Source organism: Ruditapes philippinarum, unplaced genomic scaffold (genome assembly GCF_026571515.1).
Source record: "Ruditapes philippinarum isolate M1 unplaced genomic scaffold, ASM2657151v2 ctg3255_1_1_1_1, whole genome shotgun sequence".
Classification (NCBI taxonomy): Eukaryota; Metazoa; Mollusca; class Bivalvia; order Venerida; family Veneridae; genus Ruditapes; species Ruditapes philippinarum.
The window spans coordinates 54,592-81,137 of NW_026862855.1; the positions used below are offsets into that span (position 1 = coordinate 54,592).

At 32.1% G+C, this 26,546-nt stretch overlaps 1 protein-coding gene across 1 annotated transcript in view; it reads right to left on the reverse strand.

Annotated features, from left to right (window-relative positions):
• LOC132720398 (dipeptidyl peptidase 4-like) overlaps positions 1–21,109 on the reverse strand; it is a gene marked incomplete at its 5' end in the record, with an annotated part of 59,999 nt that extends 38,890 nt beyond the window's left edge. The window contains 7 exon segments of the mRNA XM_060704527.1: positions 442–571; positions 1,150–1,225; positions 10,210–10,262; positions 12,605–12,679; positions 13,931–14,028; positions 19,412–19,507; positions 20,995–21,109. Of these exon segments, the coding sequence (XP_060560510.1) occupies positions 442–571; positions 1,150–1,225; positions 10,210–10,262; positions 12,605–12,679; positions 13,931–14,028; positions 19,412–19,507; positions 20,995–21,109 (643 nt within the window).
• Between the last annotated feature and the right edge of the window lie 5,437 nt (positions 21,110–26,546).

The window sequence follows — 26,546 nt, forward strand, 5'->3', positions numbered from 1 at the left end:
ATGAAATATAATATTAAATATTAATGTATACTAAAATAAGAGACCAAAAATGTTTCAGAACCAGATAATCTGCCAAAATCTCAAAAAGTGAAAATACATATGTAATTTTAAAACATAATCTCGAAACATGAGCCGGGTACTTGATGACATTCAGTCTGTGAGAGATTGACTGAAATCGCACGAGAAATGTTGGCATTGAGTCCGATTTTAATTGGAATTTAATTTAGGAATTAATATATACTATATGTTTTATTTAATGACAATCTATAATTTATTAAATTATTGAAGAAGATCTTACGAATCTATATTACTATACATATATGGGCAATGTTAAATGAGGGAGACAAAGCAGTCAATAAAAAGTCAATAAAGACACACCCAGTAACTTACTATGACTTGATATTACATTAAAACAATAGCAATGAGCACATTTATACATACCTTCATAGACCCAGTCCGGAACGCCATTATATATATGGTCAATATTTTCGGTTCCATCAAATGTATATTTATCAAAACTACCACGTGTAGGATGTCGGCGTATGTATATATCATTATATTGTATACACACCTGAAAAATTAACATAATCACGTGTGGTCTGTTTTTTATCTCCATATTGTGTCAGACATACTAGTAATATTTTTGTTTGAAATATAGAACACCATTTGTGTGTTCTATTGATAGAATCACCAGTATTAATACAGGACTGACAATTTATTATATGTAAAAGTGATATTTCACCATTCTTTAAGATTGAATTAATAAGGCGTCATGTGGTATAAAGTAAACAATAAAATTATGTCGTAATCACCGACCTCAGCCTCTATACATGTGAGGAATACGATAGCTTGCACTCACCGCTACCGCTCAATCGAATCGAGCCTGCATCACGTTCAGTTTTGCAATTTAGGCGTTCTTCAGGGATTCTGTTTTCCTCTATGATATTTAAAAATTACAGTTTTATACAATGCTGGCAAAACTATTCCAGGCACTGAGTAAGCAAAACAACAGTCATTAATTCCTACTCATATTATGGATCGTGATCTGCAAAACACTTCCCTTATTAACAACTATATTTAGAAATTGTAACAAAAAATTATCAAAGTATTATTTGAAGATAATAAAATATTGATAATCATAAATATTACCAGACTATGTCCTGTAGGTGTCCAACCAACATACTGGAATACATCTATCTCGGGACTAAATAAATCAAACTTTTCCCTGTGAAAGCGAAATTGAAGCATCACAAATTTACATCTTAGCAATTCTTAATTCAGTATCTTTCCCAAAAGTCACGTAACATTCGATTAAACACAATCAACAGGGTAAAAGATGTGTATGGGTTTAAGACAAATCATATTGCTACAACTTTATCCATACATTTATACGACCTAAGCTATAGCTAAAAAATATTATCAACTTAAATCGAACCAAATTGCAAACGTTTGATTGTCCCATTTTTTGCCTTATATAACAGAAATATTGGATGATAAAACTGCTTACATATATGTATTTTTTAATTTTGATATGTAATGACAATAAAAACAAATTGTTGAAAATTGCAAACTCTGTTTTATCGAGCCTGTTTTTGAGGGATGAAGTACAGTGAAACACGCCACCTATAGCACCGTCTTAAACGGTATTCAATCCTTGTTGAAAGTAAAGTTAAAAAATAAAGCCTTTAAATAAAAGTTTTGTATCATTATTCGTCTAAATACATGCTTTCTCTTTTGATATGGCTGCATGAAAAGTTGCGACGTTATGTTTGACATGTTTTGTAAGTACATTAAATGCTTTTGACGTACTAATATAAAGGATATTACCGCCTTCAGTTTAAGTCTCCTTATTATCCTGTAACATATTTTATTGCATGTTTCTTATTCATTTTAAATGATATAAATGTACATGTAATACTAATGTCCTTAAATCAAAGAAAAGGCCTTGAAATGTTTTGTAATTACATGGTTTTTACATAAAATTTAAAGTAATGTATTTATAATTGCACTTTTAGCGGATACACATTAGAATGAAAAAAATTGGTTTTCATATTTCAGCTCTGTTTCATATACGCTAACAATATCAATGTGGCCATACCACGTGACTTTTCGGGTACGGAACACGCCGATTTTTCACCCGATTCAGGTATGTTTTTTATTCATAACTTATTTATTACTCAACCGATTTTGATCAGATAAGGCGCAGAGTACCCGTAATTATATCAGTTATCCACGGTATATCAAAATTCTGAAAACCCCTGAATGGTTTTTGAGAAGATTCGAGTACAGTTTTCTTTTCATAGCCTGGGCCGAGGGGAACGGTACACACTCATTTGGCTTTGTAACACCGCACTTTGGGGTCAAACGCACTTTGGGGTCCAACCCCAAAGTGCGTAACGTACTTTGGGGTCCGACCCCAGAGTGCGTTACGCACTTTGGGGTCCAATTTCGACCCCAAAGTGCGTTAAACACAGGTACATATGTATTTTTTAACATCAGGCAAACGACCGCACTTTGGGGTCATATAAAATTATTGTTCATTATGTTTTAAATTATATATTGTTGTCAAAGCGAATGGTAAACAAAAATCAAGGTATTAAAAAGACGCAAAACATGTGCCCTGGATTATAGTAGAATCAATACGGATTTAAATGGTCTTGATAAGTAAGTGAAGAACTTTCACCAAATAAATCACCTAATAAAGAATTTGTATCAATTATTAAGCTTAAAATATTTTTTTCTCAAACTTTCCATTTATTTTAAAAGAATAAATTTAATTATTTAATTACACCTTTAATTAACTCCATTGTTTTTAGCTAAATGGATTATTTTCCCGTTTTTTATTTACACATTTTATAGAAATATGATAGTCTTAGCATAGGCAAAGGTATAAATTCTGGGAAATCTTAGTAAGACATTTCAGTAAAAAAATGTGCCTGATAATATGTTGAAAGAGCCATTTATTTAGCTAAATGTAACATATAAGAAACTTGACTAGGTGTAGATGCGGCTTTAGGTCCTAAAAATATCAACTATTTAAGAAATAGATAAATACAGAATCCCTAAAGAAAGCCCAACACGGCAAAATTGAAAATGTTGCAGGCCTGTTCATGGACGGTACTGGAAAGTGCAAGTTACCGTCTACGCCCCCTAGCACCGGCTTAAGCAGAATTCAACATTTTAACATGAAATAGTAAATTTTTGAATTTAGAAACATCCGCAGATGTGTTCATACGGCGGTTATCATGGAACCTTCAATGTGACACTTCCGTGCCATTCCATGAAAAGCGGCACATTAAGAGCGGAGCTTCAGAATAATGTAAAATTCTCACTGGGGGTATAGAGGGGATTGTGGGGTATCGACCCCCGAGGGTTAAAAATAACGTGTTAAAGGCCCATTATGCTTTTATTTGTTTTTCTTAAAAGCTTTTTTATTTTGATGTTCTTCTATATTATCCAAAAAATACACATTGGCCAATTACCCGAACCATCTTTTTCATCTGTTGCTTTTTGGCAATAATGAGTACAGTTATAGTGAATAAGTATTTTATATGGAAGTCAACTACTACATTGTTTTGACTACTTTTATGACAAATAATCTTACATTTATCGCTACTTTATTTAGGTAACAAGCATCTTACATTTCTCTGATACCATTATTTTAACATTATAAAATTCGTGTTTGCTCTTTCTTACGAAGTATGTAAGATTTCCCATTAAAAAAACCCTCTGGCGAACGAGTGTAGGACAAAACCCCCACCCCCGGACAAAAGAGGGGGGGGCTTTCGTCCGGGCGCTTTTGTCCATATCCCCTGGCGAACGGTTGTTACGGAGCTTACAAAAACCCTTAAGTTTGTTGATAAGCTTATTAATAATGTATTTGTGAAAATCACTATTTATAGTCCGATCGAAAAACTTGATGTTTCACCAGAACATTGCAATAGAGTACATGTATATTTATACTTCTTTGGAAAAAATTAACTGCATTTTATTTCATTCCCAACATATTTAAAATGGGGCTCAATATGGCACCAAACGTTATCAAGTAAATGACTGACAGAACGGGACATTTTTTCGCAGCATCTTTTAATTTTAGGAATAAACAATTTTTGTACAAGAGTAATTTGAACGGTGGCATAAAAGTGACATTTGCATTTTTTATATTTTTTTTGTTTTTCGTACATATTTTGTTTGTTTGTCGTATATATATTTTTTTAGTTTTGCATACATACTTTTTTTTAGTTTTGCATACATAATCTTTTTTAGTTTTGCATACATATTTTTTTTTGTTTTTTTTAAACATATTTTATTTTTGTTTTTTTTCGTACATATTTTTACATGACGTCATTTGCAAAGTAGCGGTTTGGATAATTACGACATTTGTAAAACACCATTTTTTAAACACTTCGCCATCTGTAAATTACAGTACCCCATTTGCAAATGCTATTTGCAAATACCAACATTTTCATTTTGGAGGTATAAAAAAAATAACAACACTTTTAGTATATATATAGTCCGCGGTAACCCAAACCAAATGTCACTTTTATGCCACCGTAATTTTGTTATATGAACACAATTTTTAGATATTTCAAGTGGTAAAATTAATGAAAGTTTTATCACTTAACATCAATGCATTGACAGCCATCTTGAACTCCACCTCAAATATTTCAATGTCGCAGATCGAAAATAAGTCAGTACTCAGTATTTAAGCAGATCTCAGATGACACCTTTAGATCTCTGGAACCCAAAGTGCGTTGATATGTAGCATATTAACGCACTTTGGGGTCAATTTCTCGATTTTGACCCCAAAGTGCGTTTGACCCCAAAGTGCGGTGCGAAGTTTAACGCACTTTGGGGTCGGACCCCAAAGTGCGTTTGACCCCAAAGTGCGGTGTTACATGGCTTAACAGGCGATTTCTAGCAAGTCATATGTTTTTTGACACTATTTCATAGAAAAATACATGTTAAATCTGATATATTTACTATGTCCAATGTATCGAGTGAATGCAGTGATGTTTTAGCATATTTTCATAAAGTGATGTTGAAATGATACGGAACACACTGTTATTTCAAAAGATACGGTACACACAATTTCTGTTTTTGAAACAATTCTAAAATAAAATATATAAAAAAATTAATTTAAATTATAATGTGAGTGATTTTTTTCATAGTTATACATTTTATTAATTTAAACGAGAACCCAGGGACCTGTTTTGCAAAGTATCATTATACCTACAGTTTGATGTAAACAGGATTATTCAAAAAATAAAAGAACATTTTGAGAGTAGGTTGCGCAAAATTCGATTTTATATGTTGAGCATTTAATATTTGGCTATAAAATGTTAAAATTTTAGGGAGGGATACGGAAGACATTCAAAATTTTGTTTTGTTTTGTTTAACATTTGAAACAATTATAGGTATATTCTTTTGGATTATAAAACGAATTGTGAAATTCATGGACATCTGTTATGTGCGATTATTATTTCATTTAATTTGTTTGTTCGAATATATAAATGACCATCTAAACGTAGTATGAATATATAAACAAACAAGAAGTTAGGAGTAAGTTGGAAATATTTGTTCGTTGCAAAATGTTGTTTAAATAAATCGAATTTGGAGAAAAAACGCTGGTTTTGATGTAAGTGGATTTTTTTAAATCACGGAAAGTTTAAAGTTTTTTTTTTCGGCCACATGATATTTGGAATGATCATCTGCCAGGGTCCCAAGCAAACTGCATGTATCTAAATTATCAAATGATCTACATATGTACAATTATATTTCGCAGTTTACGTGCAATCAAATTTGATAATTTGAAGAACCCATATGGGAACAAGGCTTGTTATATAACGTAACGTAGTTTATACAAGGTAACCTTGTTACATATACATGTAAGGATATACATGTTAGGAAATTTGGTAAAATTATGCCTATCTTGGACTTTCATTTCAAGATGCATTTAACACTTGAGTTCATGGATATGTGTGCTTGCGTGTTTGTGTTAAAAATAAAATGATATTTTAATAATACCCATTTTGTCAATCAAATGCTATGGATTTGGTATGTATGTATGTAGTTAATGCTTAATGAGGGTCCATCCGCCCTTTCGGGCACAAAATGCAGCTTGCGCTGTCGAGTACGGACCCCGGACATGTCACCAGTCATGTCCTTAAAGAGTTAATTTTGAAGCACAAAATGGTGATAATTTACCTCCATGCAATTTCCACGGAGTATTAGCCAAAGATATGAATGTTGAGCCGAAAAGTAGGCCACTGTACGGCGGTCAATGAGAACCTAAATGTACAGTAACCTGTGACAATAGGAAAGGTAGGTGTTTAGCCCTGAAAAGGGCTGTTGGTGCCAGCTATAGGCCTGCCTTACAAGCCGTCTATCTGTACTAGGGGCTCACGCACCCTAGTACACCATCCTCGTCGTCTCAGCCTACTTTGTAGGGCCACTCCCCTCGGCATTAGTCAGGACATCGGCAGCTGGTCCGCAGAAGTGACGAAGTAGGAGTTCCCTAAGGAAAAATTTAAGTTGACTACCAGCCAAGTTGTAAATCTTCTGCCGATGCCCTGTGCCTTCTCAGCGACGTGCACGCTCCGAGGGGAAGTGAGAAGCTATGGATTTGGAGGCTGCGTTCTGTTTTATATACTACATGAAGTAGGTTCGAGACCACGAGTGACTTCGATGTTTCGATTTTTTATGTGGGAAAGTTTTCTTACTACCGTACAGAATGTCGGTCGTTTTACTCAGATGCCCGTTCGTTCCTTTATTTATACCCAAAGGGGCACATGTAAACTCGAAAGTCGCCACATGATAATGTCAGTTTTATGAGCCATGAAACCAAACCAAAAATGACCTTGTTACATGAATTAAAAGTTATTTTAACATTAAAAATTTAAGCAATGGCGGCTACATTTTTTTTTTTGATCGTCAGACCAAACAAATAATGGTAGCGAAATTTCGGGCTCTGATATGATTATTTGCAAAATAGGAAAGTGGTCCGAACCCCTGGCCCCGTGTACACAAAGATTTAAGGATCAGGATCAAGATCAGGATCAAATTGAAAACATCTAATATTCTTCATTTTTTATCCTCATAGATTAAATATCTAAAATTAATTTGATAAAACTGGACTTGCAGTAGCAAATTAATGAAATTTTAGAATAAATTTATTGTTATTTTTACAAGATACGGACATTTTACAGTTGATCCAAATATTGATCCTGATCCTAAAATTGATCCTTATTTTGATCCGAATATTTTTGTATTTGTTTTGTTATTTGTTAAGTTTATTCCAAAATAGTTTGATTTCTTTGCAAATCAGCAGTTTTTACATTTTGAATATTTACTATTTTATTCCAGCAAAACACAATAAATATTAGTAACATAAAACAATGGAAATAAAATCAGGATCACTTGATCCTGATCCTGATCTTTTCTTTGTGAACACGGGGCCTGGAAGCGGTTATTTACCTTTATATGTACTCTAACGCTGAAAAAATAAAGGGGGATCACTGTGTTAAGATTGTCAAATGACGGGCGCATTAATTTTCAAGCCTTCTCAGGAGATGAAAAAGTAGTTCCCGATTGGTCAAAGATTTCAAATATTGTAATTCTTTACAGATATACATGTAATATTAATTTACATCAGTGTCAAACGAAATTAATAAGGGTTACAAACCCTAATTTAGAATGATATGGTTTTCTTCAGGCTGTTATCTTATAACTTCCCCGTGGTCGAGGGGTTACACGCTCGTTTAGGAAGAGAGATGTCCTGAGTTCAAATCCAAGTTAAGGCAACCAATGTTTTTTTTTTTTGTTTTTTTTGTTTTTTTTGTTTTTTTTTAAATGTTTAAGCCAAATAAACAATGAATTACATATCAGTGTTGCAATAAGCCTTATAACCAATTTACTACAGTTATGACACTAGAAACAACATTGGTAGCACTATATAAAAACAAATTGGTTAACAATCTCACAGCCTTCACCTTTCTGACATTCTGAGACCCAAACAAATTCAGCGCCTTCTGTGATTTGATTTAATTAAACATGACCATGATATTGCAAAATTGTACCTAATGACTTGCTTATTATTAACAAAATATAAATATATATAAATTGTTATCAAGTAATGATACTTTTCAGCGATTTAGGTCATGACCTTGTTTTATTTTTTCAGGATGAAGCAAAAAGACATATCTTACTTCACTTAAACTAAAAGAAATAAAAAACAACAATAAACACAGCATTATATAACAACATTTTCTTTCTATGGAGCGCAACTACCTAATTCTGTGAAGATCGAAGTGTTTAACATACCCTAGGTGATTTTAAATAGGACAATTACATGGAGGCTGTAAATGTTAAGCGTGATCTCTTGAAATATAGTGCACAAATACATATAAACATTAAAAATAATCATTATGATACATTGCAAAACAGGTCCCTGGGTTCTAGTTTAAATTAATAAAATGTATAACTTTGAAAAAAATCACTAATATTATAATTTAAATTAATTTTAATATATTTTATTTAGAATTATTACAAAGACAGAAATTGTGTGTGTACCGTATCTTTTGAAATAACAGTGTGTTCCGTACCATTTCAACATAACTTTATGAAAATATGCTAAAACATCACTGTATTCACTCGATACATTGGACATAGTAAATATATCAGATTTAACATGTATTTTTCTATGAAATAGTGTCAAAAACATATGACTTGCTAAAAAATTGCTTGTTATGACAAATGAGTGTGTACCGTTCCCTAGGCCCAGGCTATGAAAAGAAAACTGTACTCGAATGTTCTCAAAAACCATTCAGGGGTTTTCAGAATTTTTATATACCGTGGATAGCTGATATAATTACGGGTCCTCTGCGCCTTATCTGATCAAAATCGGTTGAGTAATAAATAAGTTATGAATAAAAAACATACCTGAATCGGGTGAAAAATCGGCGTGTTCCGTACCCGAAAAGTCACGTGGTATGGCCACATTGAATATACAATAATCTCTTAACAGCGTCTGAACGTACTGGAATAATGACGTCTTCAATGCAGAAAAAAAATATGATCAGGATTATGCAGGCGTTTGTCTGTTTCATTGCCACAGAACAATGTAATATGGGATTATATTTTACAGTGAGAATCAATATAGACACCAGGGACGGGAAATCAAGACCGTTCACTTAATGAAATTGTGTTAGCTAGAATATTTCATTAATTCTGGATAAGAGCTGTTTATCATTCTGATTAAAGTGATGTACTAGGGACTGGTTTTCCTGATAAACAACATCTATAAGGCCAACTAAAGAATTGAATGTATCAGCCTGTCGACTTGTACAATTGTAGATCGTTTTAATATAAATGAAGATATGCGAGTCATTGAACAGAAGAAAACGCCTACGTATATTTCTCCATCTTGTATAATTATATAGATGTGTTGAAAAATATATGACCGAATCACAGGAACAAAGCATCAGGTCAATACATTTAGTACTGTTTGACTAATGTTAAACACTTATTTGGTTAAAACAGAATTTATTTTAGTTCGATTGTGTAGGAAGCTACAAGCTTATAGACACACTTTCGGATCCGTTCCAGGAACCAACCAGTACTGAGCAATAAGTGTAAAGTTTCTAGCTCAAGGAAACAACTGACGGAATTTGAACCCATGCGGCTAGCGATCATTAGATTAATAGTCAGACGCGTTAACCACTCGGTCATATCGCCACTTATTTGCTGATCAATAGGTCTCTGTGGTCCAATGATCACTGCGATATGAGCAGATCTTAGACTAAACGCTCTTCTTTAATGTTTCATTTGCCAATTTGTCTTGTTGGTCATTCTTTGAGGTTTCCAATAAGTCATATAATTGCCAGGTTTATATATTGCTAATGTGTATTATATGTATATAATATAAATAATATATATATAAGCTACTGATAATGAAATGCTCCGGAGTTGGAAGATTGTTACTTTATAAATCTTTTTTATATCTAAAGTAACATTCTGTATTTGTCATGTGTCTGTAACTGTATACATTTTTACTGTTTCATATTGCAATAAACATATATATATTAACATTCTTACAATATAAAAAGTAATTATCATTTTCATTCATGTCATTGTTTTCTATTTTAGTGTTGAAATTTAAAGGGATCAATTTTATTTGATATTACGCAAAGTAACAACTAAAACACTTACCCAGATTCTAAATGTAAAATTTTATATTTTGAAATGGTGGAATGTCTATATACCTGCAACAGAAACATCTTAAATTAATATTTTGTGGTTATTTAATCTAGCACTTATGTATATATTTCTAACATTTACTGGAATAAGTGTGATAGAAAGATAACATTGGATTATTTTCTTATATAACTTGACCGATCAGTGATTAAAATATGATTTTGTCTCAAAAAGTGAACATATCTCAATATTGACATACAAACCTTTATTCGTTAATTTTCATTAACAATCAATGATCAATTAAGATGTTACTACAGGAACTTACAGATATGATGTCATTAAACATACGTATTTGACGTCATATCAATATCAACTCTCGTAAATTTACTTTGTAAAATCATATTAATTACGATGCAAGTAAAAGAATAAAACCAGTGTTGAAACAGAATGTCGTTCAGACGTGTGGCCAATCAGACTAAAGGAAGATAAAGTTAAAGTTGATCTTCGGACAAACGGCAGTATATTGCCAAAAAAAAAATGTAAAATTCATAAAAACGCCCTACTTTTGGTTTTACAGAGGCACGGACTACCTCTTTGCTTTTGAATTTTTATATCACAGGTACCCTCTTATATTTTTTACACACAGGTACCCTCAAAGTACGACATACGCTTTTATTTGCGTTTATCGTTAAGTATGTAATATTTCTTATTTTTATGTACGTAAATATACTATAGTGTAATGATACGAAGTTCTGTTATTCACAAATGTGAATAAATAAAATAGAAGAACACAACTGTAAACATTATGATGCTTAATCTTAGAAATGGTCAGTGGCAGGAATCGCCTGTCTTAAATAAGAACTGCCCATTCAAGCATTCATGGAATTATACTGCATGTAAAGGTCAAGGTGAACGAATCAGATTAAACTGAAATATCATTAATTTACAGAGTATGCAGCTGAGAACGCCAATTTTGTACAATGTTTTATAACATTTAACTAACTGGTTATTGTTCAGTTTAAATGGCACACGATACAAAAGTTCATATAAAGACAAGTTTTGCAGCTTTTTGGTCAGTGGAAGAAAATCTAGCATGCCCCTCTTTCAGTATTTCAGGAAAATCAACAGACAATTGCCAGCTTGCTGTGTAGTTTACTAATATAAAAGAATTCGATCCACTCAGGATTCGTACCAATGTGAGCTTCTATCAATCAAAATTCATCAATATGAATATATAGCACTAGTAACGATATTGCACGACAGGTATTGCTCGAATCGAACTCGTTGTCAAATTATGCAAGCGTTTTCCCCGGTTATGGCATTGTAATACTAATGCCATCAAGGCAGCACAATACCTCGATGATCCACATGAATCACCGTAGTTATAGGAAATGTTTTATACTTTTCAGATAGATATATATGTTGTAGAACCGTGATTTTGGTGTCCTGTTTTACATGTAGTTTTAAAAAGGTTACTCATTGGCCTATAACCTAATCAAGATTTTGCTTCAGTCTGTTGCTTTTGTTAATCAGTACAGTTATAAATTAAGTATTTTGTATTGAAGTAAAATCTTTACATTGTTAAATGTTGCTCCTATTATGACTTGTATCATAGTTTTGGGACCTTTCTAGATTTAAATCGTATACATATACATGCATAGTGCGTTAACTGGAGTGCAGGTATTAGTTACCCGCACTGCAGAACATGCCCATTGATTGACTCATTTTTGCTGGGGTTGACTTATTGTGACGGCAGAGAAAGGGAAAGCGACAGAAATTTCATATTCAGATGCTCGTTCATTGGTTACTTTTTCTGGGAACAACAAGTTACCCGTTTTCATGTTTGACTATGATACAAAAGGGGGGGGGGGGCTACGCCCCCTCGTACGAATCAGATAGCCTCGTGGTGATTATGTATAAATGAACATATGTAGTATGTATGATGCATATATTTTCAAGCAACTGGTTCATTTCGAAAATTAAGTCGAGGTGATGGGCGATACAAGACATGCCCATTTTATGTAGCTGATAATGGGGTTGCAATAATTGAAAATGGACACACTACAATAAACACTCGAAGATAAAACATTCTAGTGTTTCGTTGTATACATATTTTCCACATGACATACCTCAGGAACATTAGCTGGATTGTTATCCATAGCTGGTTTGTTTTTAGCAAAGAATAGCCTTTGCATGTGCAGAGAGGGTACCATTTGAGTATATTTCGCAAAGAGGGTACCGATATGGATATGCACCGTGTATTTTACATTACACTAAACTCCGATAATGGTTGCTTCTTATAATCTAAATAGCAAAGATACTATCCCAAAAATGGTCTAAGATCAATGAGTTTGTTGTTTATGGCATGGGAAAATAGCAGGAAGTTATCATTTAATAGAATTATACTTACAGCCTCAATGTCGTATTGAAACAATACATATTGTTTGTCTGGCGACAGTTTAAATTGGTCTGTGTTGAGCTCCCTCTGAAAGAAGAAAAAGGTACACGTATGAACACAACATCATTTCAGTTTTGTTCAGACGTATGAACAAATTTGTTTCAAAATAACCACAAAATTACTGAAATGATGTTGTGTTCATACGTGTGAACAAAAACCTGCCATGTTGAAAATGTTATTTTTTTTTGTTCATACGTATGAACAAAATTGTATCATGTAATTTATGTGTTATTTTTCACTCTCTGAGTTAGTTTTGTTCAGACGTATGAACAAATTTGTTTCAAAATAACCACAAAATTACTGAAATGATGTTGTGTTCATACGTGTGAACAAAAACCTGCCATGTTGAAAAATGTTAATTTTTTTTGTTCATACGTATAAACAAAATTGTATCATGTAATTTATATGCAATTTCACTCTGTGAGTTTGTTTGTTCAGACGTATGAACAAAATTTGTTTAAAAACAACCACATAATGACTGAAATGATGTTGACTGTGTTCATACGTATGAACAAAAATCTGCCATCATGTTGAAAAAATGTTAATTTTAATTAAAATTTGATTTACTTTTTTGTTCACACGTATGAACAAAATTGCAGCTGTTTATTTATGTGATATTTTTTACTTTGTGAGTTGGTTTTGTTCAGACGTCTGAACAAAATTTGTTTCAAAATAACCACAAAATGACTGAAATAATGCAGTGTTCATACGTATGAACAAAAACCTTACAAGTTGAGGAAAAAAGTTGTTCATACGTATGAACAAAATTGAAGCGGCTAATTTGTGTGCTATTTTGACTCTTATAGTTTGTTTTGTTCAGACGTATGAACAAATTTTGTTGAAAAATAAAAAAGATATTACTGATTTTTTGCTGTTTTTGTCCTTTTATGCCCAAAAACCTGTATTAGAATAGAAATAACTCTAAATCGGGCCAAAAAGAGGGACACTCGGAAAATCCTCTTTTATTCTGGAAGCAGATCTGTATATTCAATGACACATGACGTATAAATCTTTCAATTCTGTTAAAAGACACAATCCAAGATAATGATTTAATTAACGAAGTATTATGACAAAAACTGATATTCTCGTTATAACAAAATACTAAAAGATATCTTCATTATTCATCTAAATAAAGAAAATAACTATTGGTTACAAGGGTATTTTAACCATTTGTGTATTGCGTTATCGAAATTCACAATCAGCATAGAGCTACTTGTTAGAATAAGATCGACATGGAGTAAAGAGTACTAAAAACTGATAAAAACAAAGATAGCTTACAAATGTTAAGTTTCCAAATAAAACGGTAGACGAATTATCTAAGCAATTAAATTCTTTGACTGCGCCGTCCCTGTCTTGGAAAATAAATGCCTCCTCGCCTGTTAAAATAGAGAAACAATTTAGCCTTTATAACATCCCTGCAAAAGGCATATAAAACATGTTATTACAACTGAATGCCTCGACATGTTAAGAAAAAGCTTTGTCTTTTATATATGCTTTAAGGAGTAACATAAAATTAAAAGTTATAGGCAACATGATAAGGACAATTTTAAAGAACACATATTTACACTAGATGTTACGCACTTTCAGTCAAGGGGTGGGCATATAGATTTGTGATTCAATCAAAAAGATATCTTGATTAAAGTCGCCCTTTTCTAATTCTTACGTATGTAACTTGTCAATAATTATTAAGTTGTTCTGTGTGGCATCTGACATCCGCCTTCATTATCTCAGTGTTGTGATATTTTATGCCCCTTCCAGTGCTTTCATTACACTGTTTTTGGTATTACCCCTATTTAGAGAGATTAAGAAACTGACATTATTTCTGATGAACTGATTCAATAAAACCGGCCTTAATATTTATTTTTCCTTTGTTTTATCTCCTGTATTTAGAACTCTGTGATCGAACATTTAAATAAGAATCAATGTATTTAAGAAATCATCAATGATATTGCTTTACCGGTATTTTATATTCTTATTAACAAGCCTAGCACATTTTATGTACTTATATTAATATTAGAGTGATCTTACAGTGACCAGTAAAGCTGAGGCTATTTATAGCTGTAGCTCTAACAATATTTCAAACTAAAACTACATAATTATATACTTATAAACATGATATATGAATAAACTATACCGACATATATTAATGTTTATGGGGAAAATATATACATTAGGAATGATGCAACCCTTTGGTTTATGGGAAAAATATATACACTAGGAATAATGCAACCCTTTGGTTTATGGAAAAATAAATACATTAGGAATGATGCAACCCTTTGGTTTATGGAAAAATATATACATTAGGAATGATGCAACCCTTTGGTTTATGGGAAAAATATATACATTAGGAATGATGCAACCCTCTGGTTTATGGGAAAAATATATACATTAGGAATGATGCAACCCTTTGGTTTATGGGAAAAATATATACATAAGGAATGATGCAACACACTGGTTTATGGGAAAAATATATACATAAGGAATGATGCAACCCTTTGGTTTATGGGAAAAATATATACACTAGGAATGATGCAACTCTTTGGTTTCTGGAAAAATATATACATTAGGAATGATGCAACCATTTAGTTTATGGAAAAGTATATACATTAGGAATTATGCAACCCTTTGGTTTATGGGAAAAATATATACATTAGGAATGATGCAACCCTCTGATTTATGGGAAAAATATATACATTAGGAACGATGCAACCCTTTGGTTTATGGGAAAAATATATACATTAGGAATGATGCAACCCTCTGGTTTATTGGAAAAATATACACACTAGGAATGATGCAACCCTTTGGTTAATGAAAAAATATATACATTAGGAATGATGCATCCCTTTGGTTTATGAAAAAATATATACATTAGGAATGATGCATCCCTTTGGTTTATGGAAAAATAGATACATTAGGAATGATGCAACCCTTTGGTTTATGGGAAAAATATATACATTAGGAATGATGCAACCCTCTGGTTTATGGGAAAAATATATACACTAGGAATGATGCAACCCTTTGGTTTATGGAAAAATATATACATTAGGAATGATGCAACCCTTTGGTTTATGGGAAAAATATATACACTAGGAATGATGCAACCCTTTGGTTTATGGGAAAAATATATACATAAGGAATGATGCAACCCTCTGGTTTATGGGAAAATATATACATTAGGAGTGATGCAAACCTTTGGTTTATGGGAAAAATATATACACTAGCATTAGGAATGATGCAACCCTTTGGTTTATGGAAAATATATACATTAGGAATGATGCAACACTTTGGGTTATGGGAAAAATATATACATTAGGAATGATGCAACCCTCTGGTTTATGGGAAAAATATATACATTAGGAATGATGCAACCCTCTGGTTTATGGGAAAAATATATACATTAGGAATGATGCAACCCTCTTGTTTATTGGAAAAATATATACATAAGGAATGATGCAACCCTTTGGTTTATGGGAAAAATATATACACTAGGAATGATGCAACCCTTTGGTTTATGGAAAAATAAATACACACTAGGAATGATGCAACCCTTTGGTTTATGGGAAAAATATATACATTAGGAATGATGCAACCCTCTGGTTTATGGGGAAAATATATACACAAGGAATGATGCAACCCTTTGGTTTATGGAAAAATATATACACTTGGAATGATGCAACCCTCTGGTTTATGGAAAAATATATACATTAGGAATGATGCAACCCTTTTGTTTATGGGAAAAATATATACATTAGGAATGAGGCAACCCTTTGGTTTATGGGGAAAATATATACACTAGGAATGATGCAACCCTTTGGTTTATGGAAAAATAAATACACACTAGGAATGATGCAACCCTTTGGTTTATGGAAAAATATATACATTAGGAATGATGCAACCCTTTTGTTTATATGAAAAATATATACACTAGGAATGATGCAACCCTCTGGTTTATGGAAAAATAAATACACACTAGGAATGATGCAACCCTTTGGTTTATGGAAAAATAAATACATAAGGAATGATGCAACCCTTTGGTTTATGGGAAAAATATATACACTAGGAATGATGCAACCCTTTGGTTTATGGAAAAATATATACATTAGGAATGATGCAACCCTTTTGTTTATATGAAAAATATATACACTAGGAATGATGCAACCCTCTGGTTTATGGAAAAATATATACATTAGGAATGATGCAACCCTTTGGTTTATGGGAAAAATATATACATTAGGAATGAGGCAACCCTTTGGTTTCCCTTTACACAAATACTTCAATATCTATCAGAAAAAGCTTTTAGTGTGATATATTTTTATTGATTACTGGACATGGTTGACTTGTATAACTGATTTATTGTTTCCTACGAAACTAATGATATCAGAGAGTACTGTCATTTACTGTAATAAGCGGCCATTCCCGCGTCACTTACTTGACTAGACACCGATTACCACGTCGTAAAATATCGTACTTATAACCGTTACGCTGTCAAATTATCCATACATGTTTCTCAATATTATCACATAACATATAAAACACGGTCCTAAGTTTCAATATGTAAGATGGCAATTTTATACAATGATTCATATAAGAAAATTGTATTATACAACATTTTTTAAACAAGAGCCGGTTGATCCGGGCGATGCTCCCCGAATAGGTTTTAGACACAGAAAAGTATAATTTTGTATTTTCAGACTTATGTCCCAGACAAAGGTGACAAAAATGAACAAAACAAGCCAAAACTCCAAAGTAAGTCCAGGCAGAGTAACAGTTCTTGTGCACTTGTGACCAAATGAGATCTATATACCTACAGAGTGTCTTGTTCATATCTATTATACTTTCGAGGCTATGTCCTGGACAATGTCCAAAGTGTATAAATGAACAAAGGGCAATAACTCCTAAATTAAGCAAGGCAAGGTAACGGTTCTTGCATTGCACTTCTATTTAATGAGATCTATGTACCTACAAAGTTTCTTTATGATACTTCTTATGGTTTCAGAGTTATGTCCCGGATAAAGTTCAAAGTGTTAAAAGGAACAAAGGGCAATAACTCCAAAATTAAGCAATGCAGAGTTACGTTCTTATGCACTGCACATCATTTAAATGAGATCAAAAATCAGGCAAGGCAGAGTTATGGTTCTTTTGCACTGCACTTCTACCTAATGAGATCTATGTTCCTACAAAGTTTCATGTTGATATCTCTTAAAGTTTTAGAGTTACGTCCCGGACAAAGTTGAAGTTTAAAATGAACAAAAGGGCAAAAACTCTAAAATTAAGCAAGGCAGAGTTACGTTCTTATGCACTGCACATCAATTAAATGAGAAATATCCTACCTACATGTTTACCTATCTAGCTTCATGTTTACTTATAGTTTAAGAGTTATGTCGCGGACAAAGTTCAAAATGCAAAAATGAACAAAGGGCAATAACTTCAAAATTAAGCAAGGCACAGTAACGGTTCTTGTGCACTGCACATCTACCCAATGATATCTATCTACCTACAAACAAAGTTTCATGTTGATACCTCTTGTTATGTCACGGGCGGACAGACGGACGGGCAAAGCGCGACTAAATGCTTACGCTTCGGGCACCATAAAACTGTCATTAAAATTATCATAAATTAAAAGTCATTTATAGTCATCTTTTTCATATGTTGAGTACAGAGAACACCACGACATGGAATTTATTTCGTTTTTGTCTGGAATGGGAGTAAAAACAAACAAGACAGAAAATATAAACTTCGACGTACAAGGGCACCCATCGGCTACCAAAGACGAATGAGGCAAACACTATGGTTGGACACTGCACTGCAGCAGAAGAAAACTACTTGTGGCAACTAATTTACTTATCTGGAAAACTATAACTGTTCCTATATGTACCATCATTTTGTAGTACCTCGGACCTAAACTTTTTATGGTGTGAGATTTGAGGCTTCATTTACAATTTGAAAGTGCTTTTAAACATAAGTACTGTTCTTAATGATGTGCTTATAGAGTTTATTGTAAATTATATATTCCACTCAATTAGTCAAACCTTGTTTTATTTATGTATCATTCTTTATAAAATTAAAACGTAAATGGCTAAAATAGTGAAGTGATATTCGTAACTTCAGCATAGTAGAAAATATGCAACGGTCAATTTTATGATGATTATATATATATCACAGATCAAAGTTAATATAACTTAGGAAATGGGGGAAATAAAATCGTGTATATGGTGTTACCATGTCAGCCCAGTTATTCATATCATTTAAATAAGTAACGTTTACAGTATAGATCATTTATTGGATTGAATTACTTTGTTTTATTAAATATTGACTGTAATGCAATGATTGACAGTAATGCAATGATTGCCAATTATGCAAATTCATGGCGTGTTTAAATTGAAATTTACGACGAATCATATGAACCATGCAATTATTTTGATATAACATTAAAACAAATTTCATCCGTTGTATTCGGTAGTTACAATAATGGACATTAATTTTAAGGATTTAACAAAATTGTTACTAGTACTTGAAACCGACGACATATGCGTACCAAAATAGGTCATTAAACAAGGTAAGTTTGATATTTTTGCAGCTCGGTCTGTTAAGCCTGAATTTGGACGACCATGGCAAATGTAAGCTTCATTATTTATCATAGACTCCATGACTAGAAAAAATAATTCCCTCTATAAAAAAGTTAACGAGGAAAACATGAAAGAATACGACTATATTCAGATAACATCCCATCTATAGAATTCAATTTAAAATTCTAGTTACCTGGTAACCATATCGGCTGGAACTGTCTTGGTTCATATTCATTTCTTATGAAACTTTTAAAACTGATCTTTGACCCTTCGATCTCGTCTAAAGATTCTGTAATAACAATAATAATAATAATAATAATAATAATAATAATAATAATATCTTTATCTAAAGAAGGTAACACATGAAGATATACTATTGTAGAAAACAAACGTATCTTAATTATAAATGTGGCCTTTTTAACAATATATAGAAACACAAACACAAAACATCATAAAACAATAACAATTATTCCATTAAGGTTTTGTCCTATAACTTTTTTGACAAACGCTCCATTTATATATTTAACATCATTTATATCATTTTCATTTACAAATATTCCTAATCCGTGCACCATCTTTTTACAATAGTTTGTGCAATACAATAGAAAAAAAGTAGTCCTAAAGAGAATCAGAACGTAGACAGTAGTCAGACTTATTCATTGGAATATGTTTTCTACAAGATAAAAACGATGAAGTTAAGTAATGAATAATCAGAAACAATAAAAACCACTTGCATATTCGCGGAATCTCCTCCGTCAATCCCTTTCTCGATATCGTTGATTATTTAAAACATTTATAGAACAGATATTTTAAATATTAAAAACTATGAAAAAAAGTAAAATGCATCTAAATCATTAATAAGTAAATACCTTTTTAATGCGAGGCTTTTTATATTGATGTAGGACAGTATATAAACTAAACAACTGAAGTAAGGAACCAGTCAAACTCTGACGAGTTAAGGACTTTTTCATGAAATTATGAACAAATTATAAGTACGTATTATATTCTTTATAGAAATAATCAGTAGGAATTCTAGAGAAGCTGACAATTGTTTACGTATTTTACGACAAAGCTGACAAGTGAGTCCGCAAAAAGTAAATATTGTATTGCAAAAAAATGTTGTGCATGGAAGACAACATATTTGCAGCTGTTTAAGGATATTTTGCCATTATACTATGGGACAGTAATGTAACAGGTGCAGGTTTTATAGTACAAGATTCTGTCGAAGACAAAGCTCATCTCAGAACGTCAAATTAGCACTGTGACTTGAGAGAAAATACATTTTAGTGTTTTTTTATATAACATCCAACATTGCGCTTGGCTTTGCCTTGTTGCCACGAGGAATAGTAAAAGCTGACAACCACTAGATAAACACGAAGAACACATTTAGTTCACATTACTCTTTCGTTGATGCACAGTTGGTTTATGTTACACCAGGTAATCCACAACTTACCTCGGTACAGTGTCATGGTAAAAGAATGGCGAAACATCCAACCATTTAGTATCGTCGTAGCACAACAAATCTCGCATCTTGTGGGTCATACGATCGATATTGACTTTTGTGAACTCGTTTTTGCCTGGTGACTTTGATATACGTCATAAAATACGTAAATTTTTATCAAATGAAAATTTCTACAAATGATGTCTATGATATTTATCATTAATATCTTTAAAGGTTTATGGAAATATTTCGTTACTTTCAGTGTTTAAATCATCAGAAGTAGACTTGTATCTTTTCAAAAATTGTTAAGATATAATTTACTCATTAAAACTTACTTGGAGTGACTAATATGATTGCTGTAACAATGAGAGCGAGTACTGTTACTATCACTAGTAGTGCTATAACTATACCACGCCAATTCCGCTTCTCCTGAGTTGTACCAACTAGTTCCTGAAATATACCAAAACAAACATACGTTTGTAATTTACAATTTGTTGATGAAAATATTGATAATAGGAAGGGTAGGTTGTACAAAAGCACTAAATACAGCCCAAGTCTAAATCAGAACGAAGGAAAGTTCAATGTTAACGGCATCACCCCTACCGCCCTGCCTCCCACCCCGTGTTCCCTACAAAAATACATTGCCTGGCGGCACATAACGACGTTAAAGACGATACATATTGCGATTGTGCGTGTTTTTGCCCTATATCTTTAACTTCATGTGAACTGAAATAGATTGATCAATGACTTATCTAAGATCAATCATTTTATCAGCTGAAGCTTAAGGAATACCAACAATGTAAGGCACTGTTTAATTGCTGCAGAAACAAGTTTTAATGGTTGAAATAATCGAATCCATATTGATTGTGTTGCGTGATCAGACTGTTTATTTCCATGTAAATGGAAATGGCGCTACGGGAGGTAGGAAATATATAGGTAACTCATTCCACTATCTCGATATTAAAATGCCACTGATCTTTGAATCGACTGGGTATATGTGTTTTAACTTGTACCTGTTACTTTTGATATACATGTATTATAAATTAGAATAAGGGTAGTATTTAATTAAGAAAATATTACTTTATCATTTTAATTTATGTAAGAAATTCAAATTTTATGTTATGCACGTAAGTGAGAGTTCCTTAAAAATACTGGAATACTTTATCAAATATGTCGTTGGGCAAGCTATCATTTTTGTTTTGTTAAAGTTAAAAGATACGGTAAAGCTAATTAAACCGATAAAAATGTTACCGAAAATTGTAGCAGGAGGACAAATGGTTACAAATGTTTCCATAGTAACAGAACAGAATTCTATGCATTATTGACATTGTTGCTGACAATCGCTTTTACAGACATGAATGATTGTAGATAGAAATGTCAATGTGTGATTTACTCTCGTACAAAAGAAGACACATTTGATAAAACCTTTTATTTAAATCAATTAGAGTATATTATAAACAGGAGTGAACAGCTTTGCAGCACATACTTGTTTGTTTAGTTTCATTTGTAGAAAGCAAAACGTTATTGAAAAATATTTGTGAGATTGCACGATGTCTCTACCGTGCACGTTAACGTCATCTGAGTAATAGTTTTATTTTCTAAAACTGGCAAAGTAAAACGCAATGTCATGCAAGTTCTGTCAGAAAAAAAAAGAATATCGGTTGTATTTCTATACGTGCAAATAAGCTAGCTAACAAACGTGTTTCGACAAAGTCGAAGACGATACCTCATTGTAAAGTTGTCTTATTATTTTGTATTTTTTATTTCAACGATTTTAAAGACTGTTATTTCATACGACTTATGTACATGAAATGTGATATGAAAACATTTACGCATTCTTCTTTTTTAATTTCACAAATTAATTTTCATATATCAAACGTTATATATGTATGAAACTCGAAAAGAAAAGAAAACATAACAGTTGTCTAATAAAAACAATTTATATTCTTAAATATTATGATCCAACTCATTTATGATATTAATTCATCACATACATTGTATATAGATAATACATAGAATAAAACAAAAATTGCTGAATAAGAAACACACATACAAAAATCATTTTTACAGATTAATATGTCTAGACACGGAATTGCTATCCAGTGATTTGCAATAGTTCATACAATTTATATATCAATATATCATTAAAGCTTTGCTGAGAATTGATTGCACCATATTCATAGCTTTGAAAGAAGAAAAATATAGTGAATCAAATTTACCATCTAAAGATCAATATTCATTGGATTGAATTTGTTTAATGTCACAATCATAAAATAAGAAGTATTTTTGTCAGTCTCCTTTTCAATCTAATTTTTGGCATTCACAATTTCAACCCTTATAACATAGAAAAAAAACCGCTTCAATTTGTCTGTTTTTTCCATCGGTTACATTAGTAAAACGTACCATATATATACTTCGACTTTTAAATTCTATATATGTCAAAGACATAGCAACATCTGTGTTATGGTTAAACAAACAATGGTTCACTTAAACGATTTGTACAACAAGCCAGTATTATTTGATAAATGCTATTTTATGTCCTTATATATTTTCTTTTGTGTTACATGTATTAAGCACCACATTATTATTATTATAATAATATTGAAGAAAATAAAAACTTAAAACATCTTGCCATAAGATTCGAAGACAAATATGTCTTTAATTTGAAATAAAACACAGTAATTAAAGGATAATGACATATCTATAAACATTAAAGATTGGGCGAGTAGTGTTGACTTGGAAAAGTTAAGCAGTACTTATTTTACATCAAGTGAGACGTAAAGATACATTAACAAAGTAAAGAGTATTCCAAACACTAAATTAGCATTATATGAAACAAGTTTTAAATGAAACGTCGTTCACGACAATCTTATATCTTTTATGAACTGGGCTCTATTTTATATAATAATTTTATAGCTTAATCGATGTCTGAACTTTTGAATGTTTATCGTGTTTATGTGATACATAAACACGATAAACATTCAAAAGTCTAACACTATAGGAAGACAACTAGTTGTAATTGGTGGTAATTGATGGTCTTGTTTGTTTGTCAGATTATTGGAAAGATTGCATGATTTATGTTCTTTTCTCACATTAATTGCATACGCCTGTATCCGAACTTTGTTTACTATGTCGATTAATGGAGCACGAAATTCAATAACATGTCTATAATAACATCTCTCACAACATCTGTTTTAATTTGATATCCCGACAATGTCACTGAAAATATATATGATAGAATCTTGTTTTCTTTTTTCTTTTATTTTTTATTTTTGTTTTACGGTACACAAAAACAATTGAGGTCAAATTGCGCCGTAACAGTTACAGCATTGCTTCGTTCTTTTTAATTGAAATTGTATTTGATATTTGATCTTTCTATAAGAAGACGACCAGACTTTGTGATATTTATATATAGTTCCCTGTCACCACAATATGAAACCCCAGAGAACGCGCATCGCACAGGTAGCTAATAACTGCACTCCAATTAACGCGCTATGCATGTATGTGTGTACGATGTAGGTCTCCAAACTATGATACAACAGTTACTGTCTATTAACGGGCAAGAAATCTGATTTTAATCAGATTGGATGTTGAATAGTAGAATTATTGTTTGCTGTTTACTATCGGTATATGATGAGCGGCACGTCAAGATTGTGTGACGACATGTAAAACATCTGCTTCAATTTACAAAATAATTTTAACGAGAAAATTAGGTAGGAGATAATAATCATTTCAAGCGTAGTCAGTCAGTCATTGTTTTATTGTATACTTAACTCATATTCATACACTCATTTTTATTTGTTTGGGTCGTCAAATCAAACAAATAATGGTAGCGAAATTTCAGAACCTGATGTTGTTAATTGCAAATGCCGAAAGTAGTACGCTTTTTTGAAGCGGTTATTTCCCTTTATATGTACACTAACGCCGAAAAATTCAGGGGAGATCACTGCGTAAATATTGTCAAATGACAGGCGCATTAATTTTCAAGCAAAATAGTTCCCGAATGGTCGAAGATTTCTAATATTGTTTTATTCTTTATAAATATACATGCTTATAGTAGGCTCCATGATTATTTACATCTGTGTTAAACAACAGGTTTAGCGTCGAAATAATAAGGGTTACAAACCCTAATTTAGAATAATATGGTTTTCTTCAGGCCGTGAACATATAACTTCACCGTGTCCGAGGGGTTTGCACGCTCGCTTAGAAAGCGAGAGGTCTGGTGTTCAAATCCCAGTTAAGGCATCTCATTTTTTAAAATTGTTTAAGTCAAATAAACATTGAATTGGATATCAGAGTTGCAATAAGTCTTATAGCCAATTTACTACAGTTTAAATACTGGAAAACATTGTTGGCACTATACAAAAACAAATTGGTTTATAATCTCACAACCTTCACCTTTCTGACATTCTGAGACCCAAACAAATTCAGCGCCTTCTGTGCTCTGATCAGGATCCATGCTGTTCGCTTACCAACTCTATTACAAGTAGAGAAACTGATAGCGAACAGCATGGATTCTGATCAGACTGCGCGGATGCGCAGGCTGGTCTGGATCCATGCTGGTCGCAAACCCATCATGTTGGTTTTGTCATGACACGACTCAAATATACAACAATCAAACTCTTTTACAAAAGCCTGCCTCTAAGCAATTCCATAATTGGATGTCAATCTTTTGTTAAAATCAGCAGCCCCAAAACAATTTATTTTTTTCTAAAAACCTCATTTTGTCGATATACTATTAGACGAAATTGTGACTTTACGATGAACTGTAACTAGCCGTTGCCATAGTGACAGAACAAGATTTCATGCATTATTGACAAAGATCCTGACACACTGGTTTTTGTTGACAAGAATGATTGTACAAAGAATAAAACAAGGAGCACCCCCCCCCCCTTCAGGGAGGATAAAGTCCTGAACAAAGAAATACGCTGTATTATATCAATCAACATTTTCTGACAAATAATGAGTATAATTTCTAAGATAACCAAGAAACTTCACTACATAAAAGAGAGAAAAAAAAGCTGAAATTTAATAAAAAATGATTGACATTGAAATATATAGAAATGTTTGTTTTGTAACAAGGTGTTACTCAACTTTATAATTGCTGAAAAGATTATTAGGTCTAATTTTAAGTCTAACTTTTTGCCTTTAAGTGTAAAATCCAATCAATATTCATTAACATAGGAACGCTATTCTTGGAAAAATATAAAAAAAAAACAATCGATTAATAAGTGTTACATTATATATAGATATATATTTGTTTGTTTTGTTTTAGCTTAACAAATTTCAAGGTCTTCATATTGGTTACCTTCATGTATGAACGGCAACATTCCAAAAGAGAAACAAATTCAATCTCATTACGAAATTGTTACAATGCAATCGTTACAAGCTTTCTGTTATCTCCCAATAATCTGTCCCTAGAAACATACAATTTACGTTAACAGAGATTGATATTATCCCCACAGGATATTCTTAAAGTCACAACAAAGACAAGAAAAACAAAGAGATACCCCGTCAAAGTAAACTGGTTAACTTGCATATTTTAGTTCTTAGTTTTCCATGCAGAGTTTTAAAAATTATACCAATTGAACAAATTAATAATCATATAATATATTAGACACTTATTTAACATTATCAACTTAGGGTAGCTAATAAGTTCTGATATTATTCTCGTTATTTTGGACAAAATTTAAAATAAACTTAGTACGTTCTTACGTAAAATAAACTGTTTACTAGAAAATATAATGTAATCTAAATACAGTGTAAAATGTCAGAGATTCCCAGATCTCTTCTTATATTCAGTTCTTCCGTGTAAATCTTACAGAAAGTCAAACTGATTTTAGAAAAAAGACATCGCCAAGTGCAACGGCAGTGTATGTGTCGTTGC